Source organism: Panthera tigris, chromosome A3 (genome assembly GCF_018350195.1).
Source record: "Panthera tigris isolate Pti1 chromosome A3, P.tigris_Pti1_mat1.1, whole genome shotgun sequence".
Lineage (NCBI taxonomy): Eukaryota > Metazoa > Chordata > Mammalia > Carnivora > Felidae > Panthera > Panthera tigris.
In genome coordinates, this window is record NC_056662.1 from 15,363,202 (window position 1) to 15,377,050 (window position 13,849).

General features: G+C 46.3%; 1 protein-coding gene across 7 annotated transcripts in view; it reads right to left on the bottom strand.

Moving 5' to 3' along the window:
• The window catches only part of SYS1 (SYS1 golgi trafficking protein), a 37,415-nt gene extending 35,118 nt beyond the window's left edge, over positions 1-2,297 (bottom strand). For 4 of the 7 annotated variants that reach the window (XM_042980300.1, XM_042980301.1, XM_042980306.1 and 1 more), the window contains exons 1-2: positions 1,594-1,828; positions 243-310 (exon numbers count right to left, since the gene is read on the bottom strand). In XM_042980300.1, coding sequence (XP_042836234.1) covers positions 243-310; positions 1,594-1,755 — 230 coding nt within the window. In that variant the 5' untranslated portion in view covers positions 1,756-1,828. Of the gene's footprint in view, positions 1-242; positions 311-1,593; positions 1,834-2,047 lie in introns of those variants that run through there. The other 3 variants (XM_042980302.1, XM_042980307.1, XM_007077761.3) reach the window with 3 other exon arrangements.
• Between the last annotated feature and the right edge of the window lie 11,552 nt (positions 2,298-13,849).

Genomic DNA, 13,849 nt, shown 5'->3' on the forward strand with positions numbered 1-13,849 from the left:
GTGGTCTGAGATGGAAGCTAACCCCCAGGCGGCATGCAGAGTGATGTAAGAGCTTTCCAGCTAAGTCAAACAGCAATGGAAGGAGCCCTATAATGGAGTCAGTCCCAGAACCGGCCTTTGCCACCCACTTTAGTCCACCATGCCCCAGGAATAAGTGCCAGCCTGTCTCATGTCCAAATTGAGGAAGTTAGTTCCAGTGCTAGGACCCCCAAAAGCTGGAGAGCAAAACTGGTGATACTCACCAGGTGAGGGCGTTGAGGATGAAGGACATCATGGAGAGCCGGCCTGGAGGGGTGGAAAAGCCCAGGATCTGAGGGGGAATCACAAATGGAAATATGCTGGAAAAGTGACTTGGCTTGGCAGAGCTCCAGGCTCCAGGACCTCCCAAGGAACAATCATTCTTCCCAGAACACAAAAGAAAATAGGTCCCTGCATCTGTGTGTCAGCTTATTTCCGACAAGGTGCTTTCACAGACCTCCACTAGAGTATCTCACTGGACCCCAAACAGCAGCCGGGAAGAGACTTACAAAGGAGAAGCAAAAGTTCAGAGAAGTAACTTGCCCAAAGTGATACAGTCAGTAAACTGCAAGAGTAAGGTCAATTACAGGGTTCAGTAAACTGCGGCCCCACCAGCCAGACACCTAGTTTTGTAAATAAGGTCCCAGGGAAATGCTACCGCACCTATTTGCTTAGTACTGACGCTGGCTGCTTTAGCACCACAATGACAGAGGTGAGTTGGTGAGAAATCTCCTGTTACCTTGCCGAGGGCTACATAGAGAAGCAGCAGCAGGAGCAAAGATTCCATTCCGGACCTCCTGGCTCTGAGAGCTGTGCTCATTACCGTACACCACAGCTGCCTCTCAGATGCGAAGATCTCACAGCCCTCCTTGACTACAAAGCACTTTCATCTTCCTAGGCACCTCTGGGGACTCTGGGCTTCATAACATTTTGCTGAGAATTATTCAGCCCAGTTTCCAGAAGAGAAAACCGGCTCAGAAAGGGGAAGCAACTTGCCCAGAGTCCCACAGCTAGTGTATCTGGACCTAGATTGGACGCTAAACCTCTCTGAATCCAAAGTACAGGCTCTCTGCGTTGCAGTCCAAAACCTCTCCACTACTGGTCTCATGATTTTGCAGACAGGAAAACTGAGGTTCAGAGGGGACAACACTTGGCCTACATCACACAGCTAGTAAGCGGAATTTCAACGGAGGCCTGATTCCAAAGTCTAAGCAGTTTCCATTATACCTCCGTGAATGTTCTTTTACCCACCCCCCTCTTCCGTTTGGCACCTGAGAATTTGGGGCCCAGGGAAGTGAAGTCACTTTCTCAGAGTGTCAGAGAGGAGATGCATCAGGTTGCCTGGAAGGCAAAGCTGCTCCTTGACATCCAGGCCCTTTCCTTTGAATAATCTGCTTCTGTTAACAGTCACTAAATTTTATGGATAGGGCACCTGAGGCTCAGAAAGATGAGATCCCTTCCCCGGGACCACAAAGTAAGATGGTGGTCCAGCCAGGTCTGGAGCCCAGTAGTGTCGGACCACAAAGTACACCCGACGAGGCCGAGACTCCGCCCGCGCTGGCCCCGAGACCCTACCTCGGCGTCGAACATCTGGTCCAGCGAGGGACTGCTGCGCACCAGCCCGTCCACCAGCGCCAGCCACAGGCCCAGCGAGCCGTAATAGACTGTCTGCATGAGGACGATCTGCGACAGGATCAGCAACGGGTCCCACACGTAGCTGCGGAACTGGCCCGCCATGCCGGCCCGCGGGGCCCGGCCGCCACCCGGGGCCTGGGTCAGCGCCGCCGCGCCATGGGCCCCGGGCCGCCCTGGCACCTGCGAGGACACACGCCGGGCCTCAGCCTGGGAGCCGTCACCATGGCAACGCCGCCCCGCCCGGGAGGATGGACTAGGACGGAGGGGGCGAACCCATTCCGGGAGCGGGGGTGAGGGCGGGGCGGACAGACCCATTCCCAGAGTAAGGGGAAATCCTGCCCATTCCGGCTGCTCGGGCCCCGCCCGTCCTCAGGCTTCTTCGGGGTCCACTTACCGGTGACGGACTCGAGGGTCGAAGTGTCCGAAGACGGCCCAGCCTCACCGACTGACCCCCTAAACAGCGCTGACAGACAGGACCATGGAGAAGAAGCCCTACCTGCCTAGAGAGGCAAAGATCCAGCTACAGCGGCGGAGCCGCGACCGCGTAGGAAAGAAGCGTTTCCGGGGAAGGCGGTGGAGGGGCGGGGCTGAGGTTGCGCAGGCGTAATGGACACAATCTTCGGCCGAGCCACCTAAACTGGGTACGGGCCGCGGGGAAGCGAAGTATGCACATGCGCAAGATGAAGAATGAAGGCGAACGGAAGTGGGGCACGTTAAGCCGTAGAGCTTGCGTGCCCTCTACAGGGGAGTCTTGAAGAGAAGAGGCGCAACCAGAATAGGGAGCGGGATGGGCAAGAGCAAGGGAAAGATGTTTAGGAATTAACAAGTAGGTAAGTGCTGACTCTACCTTCCCTCTCCTAGTTAAAGTCTGGGATAACTTTAAATGAACCTGCCAGCTTTTCCACACATGATTTTGCCACGGTTCCCGTTTGACAGATGAGTAAGGCTCAGAAAAGGAAAGCAAGGTACCGCCTCAAAGAGTTAGAAGACAGAGTTAGTGGCAGTCAGGATTAGAAGTCACGTGCCAACATCGCAGCATTGATTTCGTGCTACTGGGTAACAGCAAGGTTTGGACACGTACGAATGGGAAAGTCCCTGCCCTCTGACACAACCTAATTATTAGAAAGGCAAAGTAGTGAATGTTTTATAATGTGGGTATCAGTTTGTATTTATATGTACATATAAACTTAAACTAGAAGACAGGACAGATTCTGAAATCATAACCTAGGAGCAGATTCTGACCCTGCCTTGCCTCCGTGACTGCTTTCTTTCTGCCTTTTCTGAGTCCACATAGTGTAGACGGTCGGTAAATATTTGCTGAATGAGTCAAAACAGAGGAAGAATAACAGCAAATTGATGAATCACGTTCTTCCTGCCCCAGCAGATCAAAACCCCTTAACCTCATTGAGTCTAGATCCCCCTTCTCCAGAATGGAAAGAAAGGAAGTAACCGGTTCCAGGAAAAGAATCTGGGTTTTAGAGCCAGCTCTATTAGCTGTGTGACTAGCAAGCTACTTCCTTCTTTAAACCCCAGCTTTCCTGATTACGAAATGAGGAGTCAGACAAGATTAACGTTTGCCAACATTCAATCTACCCTCCACTAATTAGTTTCCCATTAAAAAAACTTCTAGAAGACTGATGTAACTGCCAATCAGAACTTCTGAACAGCATGTGATAATCATATTATCACCTTGAGTTGATACAATTCCAGACAAAAGTAAAGAAAGGTGAGACCTTATCAAGAGTAAGTATGTGATTTCCCTTATCATTTAGAAATACTGTAAACAGTTCCCTTGGACTCCAGTTTGGAAGTCATTAAGGCCCAAAGACTTCTGAGGTGCTTTCCAGCTCAACCATTCTTTTAGGTGCCTCAATTCAGATCAACAAATGTATATTCAAATCCCTCCGGTCCACCGATTACTCGTGTGATCTAGTGTTCCCGAGAAAACATCTTCTGTTTATCAAGTACCTACATGATCGTGATCTTATTTCATCCTCACAATCTGAGACAGTTGATATTATCCCTCTTTTTAAAAGTGAGGAAATAGGGGCGCCTGGGTGGCTCAGTCCGTTAAGCGGCCGACTTCGGCTCAGGTCATGATCTCGCGGTCCGTGAGTTCGAGCCCCGCGTCGGGCTCTGTGCTGACAGCTCAGAGCCTGGAGCCTGTTTCAGATTCTGTGTCTCCCTCTCTCTGACCCTCCCCCGTTCATGCTCTGTCTCTCTCTGTCTCAAAAATAAATAAAACGTTAAAAAAAATAAAATAAAATAAAAGTGAGGAAATGGAGGCTCAGAGAGGGGGCGTGCCTCTACGTAGGTAAGAGAGCTCATAAACTGAGCCGAGATTCAAACCCAAGACACCTCACTCCAAAACCCAGATAACGATTTCCGAAGAAAAAGATAAGAGTGAAATACGTGGTGGAGTGAGGAGGTCAGGAAAACGACTTAAGAAGTTTTACTTTGTTCCCGCAGGCAGCTTGGTTTTCCTTCCAAGCGCCAGAATGTTTGGCTTCTCCTGAGTCAGGCCCCCTCACGTCATAGCTGGGCCCTCTCCGCCCGGCTCCTCCCACCTCCCACGGAGAGAAGGCCCTCCCTCCCTACTCTCCTGAAATGGAAAATGCAGGTAGCCTGAGGTGTTAGGGCGCTGAATAGCTGGAGTCTGACGTCATTCCTGGAGCCCGGAGCTTGCCTCTGGGAAACCCCTGTGGGCCTGCGGGACAGCCTATTGCACTTTCCTTTTCACCTGTGGGATTTCAGCTCTTGATCTCCCACCTTTCAAAACTTGGGAAATGGGGCACCATCCCGTGTCTTAATTTGGATACAACAAGGAAACCAAGAGCTGGGGAAAACCACAGTGACTCCCTTGGCCAACCTCCTTGGCCCATTTTGAGAATCTGACCACAGGAAGCCTGGAGAAGAAGGATGAACTTTGAATTCAGACCACAAAGCCTGAACTAGGGCCCCAATGACCTGCCATGTGACCTTGGGTGAGTCCCATGCTGGGTCTTAGTATCCCAAACTACAAAATGGAAGAGGAGCATTGGACTCCAACTTCCAAATGCAGTCCATGGCCTTGTGCCATCTGAATCACCTGAGGAACATACTATATTGTCAGATTTCCAGGCCTTGTTGGAAGCCAAAATCTGAATCTCTAGAAGCAGAATACAGAAATCTGGATATTTAAAGAGCTCCCCAAGTGATTCAGAGATAGCCAACATTTGGTAATTACAGAACAAAATGATCTGTAATTGACCTCAAACCAAATCCTCCTTCTAACAGAAAATTGCTCTGTGACTTTGCCGTGTCCGTGACTCTCTTTAGGCCTCAAGGTTTTTTTCCATCTGTAATCTGAAGGGTTTGGACTAGAATAGCTGATCTCCAAGGGCCTTTCCCACGCTTTGTGGTTCCAAACTTATGAATGAAATTTTAAACTTTAGGTCAGAGACTGAATGACAAACAGCCACAAGCTGGGACAAACTGTCCTCTGGGTTGAAAGAAAAGGAGTGCCTCTGGTTACTTGGTCACTTACGTCACTTCCCGCTGAACTCCCACTGTGGGTTTGCAAGGTCGACTCTTATTGGGATCACTTTCCTGATCTATCCCCATAAATCCCTTGGGAAATGTCCTCATACAGGTCTGTGGACTTTGAGCCCTGCTTGTAGTTAAATCCTGGCTCTACTACTATCTTGCTGGATGACCTTGGGAAAAGGACTTCATTTCTCTGAGTCTCAGTTAGTTTCCTTCTCTATAAAAATGGCGATGAGAATAGTACCCGTGTCATGGGCTGTCCTGAGGGTCAAATATGTGCTCACCCCACTACCGGATATTGCAGTCAGCGTTATGTAAACGTCAGCAATATTAATTATTGTTATTATTTCTTCCCTTGGAATGCAGGAGTGGTAACACCTGGTCTCTCAGATTTATGGCAAAGATCTAAGTAGATGTCAGATACAGTGAGCCCGGTGCCGGGCACATAGTGGGAGCTCAGTAAATGCAGTACCTTCTTTTCCTAATCCCACCCACCTGCAAGGTTCTCCAACTCGCTCCCTTTTTTCCTTTCACCCTTCCCTAGGCTGCCAGCTCACGTGATCCCTTTCTGGGGAATGCTTGATGAAAACACTTTAGGAGAGACACGTGGCTCGGGGACAGGTTATGCAACTCTGCGCTCACACTTTTCGGAAATTCCATGTGGGAGGTTGCATTTGGCTGCCTGTCCTCCGCATGGACTCTGGCCAGTGATTTCCCCTCTCAGGAGAGAAACTGGAGAGAAAGAACTCATCATTGTCTGTTTTCTCCTCCCGACTAAGAACCTTTTGTTACCCAGAGTGTCTTCAGGGCCGTGTGTGTCTCTGTGGAACATTTGCTGAGTTACCTACTATGTGCCAGACACTTACACGATCTCATTTGATTTTTATGTAACTTCTAAAACAAACTTATAAATTGTAGCTACAATTAATAGTCCCAGTTAACAGATGAGGAACCAGAGGCTCAGAGGAAGGACACCATTTACTCAAGGCCACACTGCCAGTGAGTAGTAAAGCTGGAACTCCGCCCCAGGCCAACCTGACTCTACATGCTACCTCTTCCCAATGCATAGTAGAACATGCACTTGGACATTACTGTTTACACAGGGTTTTCACCTACATGATCTTCCTATCGTCCCAACAGCCCTAGGGAGGTAGGTATATGCATTTTCCCCATTTTACAGATGAAGAAACTGAAGCTCAGAGGAAGAAGCCCACTGGTCAGTGCTTTTCTGCAAATCCTCTACGGAGGATGGATGCTGCCAGGGATTCCGGCAGGTGGCTGGGCCTCCGAGGGCATTGTTTCTCTTGCACAAAGAACTCATTTCCAGGGGTTGGTTGCCAGGTCTAAGGTACCCTGGGAAGAAGAAGAGAAGTGAGATTTTCTGAAACAGTGGCTGCACTCCCCAAGGTTTCTGACCCCCACCATGTATGATACTCTCTGCCCCTCCCTAGAAATTATTCCTTGCTCTGACTTGAAGAATTCAGGGTTTTATTTTAAGAAGAAAAGCTGTTTTCTTCACCTTCCTTTTCATCATTCATGCATTCAATCAGTCATTTGATAAATATTCACTGACCACTTACTATGTGGTCAGCAGGAACTGAATAAAGTAAATGAAGAGAAAAACTCTGACCTCATAGACTTTATAGTCTCATGGAAGACACAGACAATAAACAAGTACAAACCAACAATCTAAAACTCAACATTAAATAGTGAGAAGTGCTATGAAGGAAAATGGGGGTAAGGAGGGAGAGAACAATGGAGGAGGGAGGGTGAGAGGGATTACTTCAGAAATGGCAGTCAGCAAAGACCTCCCCAAAGAGGTGGCATTGAAGCAGAGGTGTGATGGAAGTGAAGGATGGAGCCAACTGGATATCTGGAAAGAACATTCCAGAGAGATGGAACTCAAATACAAAGCCCTGAGGCAGCAATGAGATTGGCATATTCTCCGAATAGCAAGGCCAGTGTGGCAAGAACAGGGAGCAGTGGAGGCCATGGCCATCCACTCTCGTCTGAGAACTTCCGGCTTACAATTCATTATCACCTTACAACACCCCTGGGAGCTGTGGGGAGTTGGCAGGTGGGGGAAGGTAGGAGGGATGGGAAGAGGAAAGCAGATTCATTCATTCACTCATCCAACAAATATTTACTGAGTGCTCACTACATTGTGGGCACTGGGCTGGCCTCTGGTATAAGAAACAGACATAGTCCCTCCCCTTGGGGAGCTTCTGATGGAGCAGGGGAGATACACAACAAAGCCAGAAGAAAAGAAAAGAGAAAAGAAAAGAGAAAAGGAAAGAAAAAAGGAAAGAAAAGAATCGTAGAAATAGAAGTTGTGGTGAATGCGGTGAAGGAAGCAATGTAAAAGAAGTTGGGCAGAAAGAGTTTGGCCTCAGGGGAAGGTCTCTCGGAGGAAGTGGTGTGAAAGTATAGACTCGAAAGATGAGTAGAGTTACCCAGGGCAAGGATGTGCCGGCAAAGGAGACAGTGTTTGTAACAGCCCTGTCATCACATGAGGATTCTCCTTTATTGGGGAGGAAACAGACCGATGATGGGGGTGAACTGCCCATGTCATAAGTCAAATTGCCCGTGACGTTTGCTTTTGCTGTTTGCAAAGAGCAGATTCTGATTTCTGTGGCATCTAGAAAATAGTTACACTATCTTCACCTTGACCAGATGGTGGGTGGAAGCTGGGCGACAGGGCCTCAAAGGGACAGGGAAAGTTGGGAGGAACAGGAGAACTCAGCTGAATGTTGGTAAAGCGGGGGGGGGGGGGGGGGGGCGGTGGTTCAAAGCATCCCACTCTGTATGCTGCACTCCAATCCCAGGGCTGAGGCATGTGAATCCCATGGTGCTATCCCTCCCACAGGTAAGGGCTCAGATGATGGTCTCTGTCAAGGACACAGAGGAAATAGGGTGTATGGAAGGAGCCCAGGGCTGGAAACCAAGGGATCTGGGTATAGATGCTTTGTAACCTGGACAACTCACTTCACCTCGCTGAGCTTTATTTCCTCAACTGTAAACTGGTTGTAATAACACCAGCCCTAGCTACCCTCTGGGGTGATTTGGAGTATATAAATGCAATGACTTAGATAAAATTTCAGAAGAACCGCCTAGCACTCTGTGAATGGTTGGGATTGGTATTATCTGTGCTTTTCTCTAGCTGTCAGAGTAGGGGGACTGAATGGGAAGCACAAGCTTGTATGCAGGAGGTTCTCAGGGACAAATCTCTTAATCTCTTTTCCAGCATCTTCCTCTCTGCTCCTTTGGGGACAGGACACTTCAAAATGTTTTTATGAGGAAAACAGGAATCAGAGGTATAAACTCAGACAACGTAGTGAGACTGGATCAGAGAAATCTGATTTAAAGCCTGTATTAGTCAGCTGTTGCTGCATAACAACTACACCCCCCCACCCCCCACCCCCACCGATCTCAGTGCTGCAAACAGCAACAACATGCATTTCTCAGTCCTGGGTTTGAAGGTCAGCTGAGGCAGCGTTGTTACAGTTTTGTTACCATTTCTCTCTGAGGCTGTTTTCTCATCTGTAAAATAGAAGTAACACTACTAACTTTACATGGTCAAGGTGAGGGTGATGTTCAACACTTCCTTGTAACTAAAGATACTCTCTGCTCTTATAAGGTAGGTTATGTTCATCCTTGAGGCCAGCTAGTAATCTAAGAAGCAGGTCTGACCTAAAAACTTTCACTCTGGGAGACAATGAAGGCCATTGGCTAAGCCAATCAGACTGACTGTCTCCCAGATTCAAACCAGAAAGAGAATAAGTCAGTCAGAGAGAGAGAGAGGCACCCATCCAGGAAGAAGAGACACCCTCAAATAAAGACCACACAGGCTTCAAGAGCTGGAGATAAGCTGACCAGGCCCTGGAGTCACCTCAGTTTTTGATGTCTTCCTTTCTGTATTTAGCCTTCCTATATCCTTCTAATAAGGATCAAGCCCTTCTTATATCCTTCTAATAAGGGTCAAGCCCTTTTCCCTTAAGGAGTCTGGGATGAGACTTTGCAATTGCGGGAGCTGCACATGCACAGAGAAGATGCCTGTAAAGTTGCCAGCCCAGAGCTTGGCACATAATAGATCCTTAGCCACTGGTGGCTACTGTTCACTAATCAGGGATCTGCTTAAGAGCAAGGGCAGTGTCTCATTCACCGGGAGTTTTCAAAAAGCCTCTCACATAGAAGATGTTCATCAAATGTTTGCTGGATAGGTGAGCAAATGAGTGAATGTCTGTGTCTAAGCCTCTAAGGACAGACATCCAAATGGCATTCATTCATTTATCTATACAGCAAACATTTACTGAACGTTGACTTGTGCCAAGATCTTGGGCAAGATGCTAAGGATACATCCATGAACACGACAATGTCCCTACTCTCATGGAGCTTACATCTGGTGGGGAAAAAGACGATAAAAAAGTAAGAGGATACATACATAATGTCAGGTGGGGAAAGTGTTACGACAAAAAATAAAGCAAAGCAAGGAGAAAGTGATTGGAGGGGGTGGGACTATTTTTAGAATTCTTCACCATACCTCCAGTAGGTGCTGACTCACTGTGTGGCCCTTGGTTTGCTTGCCTTACAATGGGGGTGCTGTTGGAGCGAACGGTCCGGGAGGGCCCCTCCTTACCTAGTGTTCCCAGTTTCTGCGGTTATGCAAGGCAGTGGCTGGACATTCCACGGCCTCTGGAAACTCCAGGCTGTCATTATCGGGAACTGGAGAAAAGATTTGCATGGAGTGAGGAAGACCAAAGAGGGTTGGCACCATTCTGGGAGAGACACCCCACGCCCACTCTCTCAGCTGTTCTGAAAATAGTGACATGATTACCTGTTACTTACTTTGTGTGAGGAGCTTTTGGAGAGAAAGCTCCCCAACTCAGGACTCTTAGAGGGAGACGTCTGTGATCATAAAAATGGATATCATTTATGCACTGGGTGTTGTGCTTAAGCACCCTCCTCTCAACACGTGTGGCTCCCAAGTTACTAAAGAGAAACTGAGGCATAGAATAGTTAAGTGTCTTGTCTCCGTCACACAGCCAGGATGATAGCCCAGATCTCTCTGACCCTGCGGCCCGTGCCCATTAATCTCCAACATAAGAGGGAAAGGGATGTTTGCCCAAGGAGAGAGACAGATGGAGTGACAGGGGTCTCAGAGGAAGGAGAGAGGGGAGCTAGAAGGAGAAGGTGAGGAGGTTTTGAGAAGCCTTCCAGGAGAGGAGGCATTTGAGCTGGGCCATTAAGGGCAGAATTAGTTGTAGTTTCTTGGGCTGGTCACCTCTGGATGCTCCGGGTATGCACTTAGCCTGGGTTACGTCCAGCCTAGGAGGCCTAAAAAAGGGGGGAGGGGCAGCTTCACCCCAGTTATAGGCCAGATCTCAGCTCCTTTTTGAGCCACCTGCTCCCTGTTGACTTCCCGAATCCCTTCTCTCTGCTTGAAAGGAAGCTGGTGGGAGGATCTGTATATGGCCCATGCCCCCCCAGACTCCTTCCACCTCAGGGGTAGAAAATAAGCAGGTGGCATAATGTAGGGCAGGCAGGGACTTGGTGCCCAGTGCTTCACCTCATTTCATCCTCCCAACTGCCCCAAAGAGGTTGGTCTTGGGACACAGGTCCCCATGTCACTGAAGAGCAAAATGACTTTCAAACTTTCCTCCAACTGGCAAGTGTTGGAAACAGGATTTTAATCAAGAACTTCCAGCCCTAAAACCCTTGTGGATTGTGTTTACTTGGTTATCATTTTGTTTTGTTTTGTTTTGTTTTACTTCAGTCCCATGTAGGGAATTGGGGACTTCGGTTAAATTCACCAAACCTTTGACTAGTACATTTTGTTTTGTGGGAGCCAGAGAAGAATCCATTGAGATGTTTTAAAGGGCCTCAGGATCTGTTCAAATTGTTTTTAACCTCTTGGTGGGTCAGGAAGAGAGAACCTGAAGTTTCTTACCCCGGAAATTTGCATAGAGACACAAACCCTATGACAGTAGTAACCATCCATGCTCCCCTTGTCCCCAATCCACAAAGCACAGGTTAAAGCCCCACAAATCTACAAATAACTACATTCAAATGTGTTTCATGACTTCAGAGAGATTTTTAGAACTTGGAGGAAGTGAAATAATTCCTTCATTTCAGAAGGTCAGGATAGCTTTTTATTTATTTATTTTATTTATTTATTTTTTTTAGGATAGCTTTATAGAAGAGCTTCTGTTGCCTAAACTGACACTACTCAATCTTTTTTGTTAGCGTGCTCTCCAAATGATTGTTGAAAACTATGTACTTCCTGGCACGTTTTTTAGTTGAGAGCTAATATTTTTCATCCAAAGTTTAAAGAGTTGCAAAGGTTCTAATTTTTGACATATTGTAAATTCATATACTCAGAAATAAATGTCTATGTCATTCTTTTAAGTGTATCCAGTTGAATGAAATACCCTAGCAATTTGATACCTATAATTATCTGTTAAAAAAATACATGAACAGGGGCATCTGGCTGACTTAGTGGGTAAAGCATGTGATTCTTGATCTCGGAGTTGTGAGTCTGAGCCCCATGTTGGATATAAACAAACAAACAAACAAACAAACATGAATAGGCTCTTCTCTAATGGAAATTTTACATCACTTTTTTTCTATTCAAACTCACATTTCCATTCCATGTTTCAGAACATAAAAGTTTTACAGTACGGGGCACCCGGGTGGCTCAGTAGGTTAAGCATTGGACTCTTGATTTTGGTTCAGGTCATGATCTCGCCATTTGTGAGATCAAGCCCCAAGATAGGCTCTGTGCTGATGTGTAGAGCCTGCTTGGGATTCTCTCCCTCCGTCTCTGTCTCTGTCTGTCTCTCTCTCTCTCTGTCTCTCTTCTCTCTCTCTGTCCTCCCTTGCTCTCTCTCTCTCTCTCAAAATAAATAAACTTAAAAAAGATTTTGCCATCAATTTTTTTTTTTAAAAGTAGGCTCCTTGCCCAACATGGGGCTTGAACTCATGACCCTGAGATTAAGAATCACATGCTCTATAGACTGAGCCAGCCAGGTGCCCCACCATAATGTTCTTTTTTTTTTTTAATGATTAAATAGCTTATTAATAGCTCTATCATATTTCCCTGCCTAAAAATATATATATGTAAATTGGATTATTTTTTTTTAATTTTTTTTTAACATTTATTTATTTTTGAGACAGAGAGAGACAGAGCATGAACGGGGGAGGGTCAGAGAGAGAGGGAGACACAGAATCTGAAACAGGCTCCAGGCTCTGAGCTGTCAGCCCAGAGCCCGACGCGGGGCTTGAACTCACGGACCGCGAGATCATGACCTGAGCCGAAGTCAGACGCTTAACCGACTGAGCCACCCAGGCGCCCCTGGATCATTATTTTACCTCCTATGACCATAAGACTAGGTATTAAAAATTTATATCATTACAATTATCATAAGGATGCATTTGATTGGGATGCTGGATGGCTCAGTCTTGATCTCAGGATCCCAAATTCAAGCCCTGCTTTGGGCTCTGCAGTGGGTGTGGAGCCTACTTAAAATTAAAAAAAAATTCAATTGATCAAAACAATGTAAATATATTACAATTTTTTAAAGTCCTAAAAATGGGGCACCTGGCTGGCTCAGTTGGTTGAGCATCTGGCTCTTGATCTCAGCTCAGGTCATAATCTTTGTTTGTGGGTTTGAGCTCAGCATCAAGCTCTGCACGGGGCCTGCCTGGGATTCTGTCTCTCCCTCACTGCCCCTCCCCTGCTTTCTCTCTCTCTGTCTCTCTCTCTCTCTCAAACTAAATCAACTTAAAAAGGGAGATATATACCCGACCCAAAAAAGAAAAAAGTCCTAAAAATATTTTTAACCGTTTGATTAAAATATAACTGAAATAAAATAAATTACACAGAAAGTGTGCAATTTGACATATGTACACACTTGTGAAACCAGTTCTACAAATTATGATAAATAATTATTAAACAGGGGCAACGTTTCCTTACCAAATAGTCACGTGTCCCTAGATGAATATTGCATGTACTAAAGTGAGATAGGTTTTAGCAATAATTTTATTCCTACTTTAATTTTTTTATAGCTGTTAAGCAGTGGTGTGCCAAAGCTAGTTTGTACTGGTTCAATGTTTAGGAATTTTGTGGGTGGTTTAGGCATCCACAAAAGCTAGGCACCTTTGGTAACATGACCATTACTACAAATTAAATTATATAAACTCACAATTATATAAACTATATTAAAAACAAAGGAAATATGTACTCAAAACTCATCATTTCCTAATTATTTCACTACCTTTTATTGTTATCTATGCCCTTGATATTATTTGCACCTATTATTTTGCACTCTGTGTGGTACAAGTATTGCTCATCTCTAACCAGCGCTATGTTTAGTGACGTCACATTGGGAGCTTGAAATCCGCTATGGTGGTAGTGTTTATACCACAGAAATTGGCAAATGGTACAGATTAGCACTTCCTGCTTTCCCCAACTTATTGTTGAACACTTACCAGCACACTACCGGCTGTAAGAAGTTGCTGGGAATGAAAGGAGTTTTGTTATAGTGATGTGTTGACAGATAACCAAAATCGCATAGTGATCTATCATCAAAAATTATTTTTAATGATCTATGTACTGACAATTAGATTAGGCCCTCCTTCAATTGTGTGGAAAGCAAAGATTGCAAAACCCATC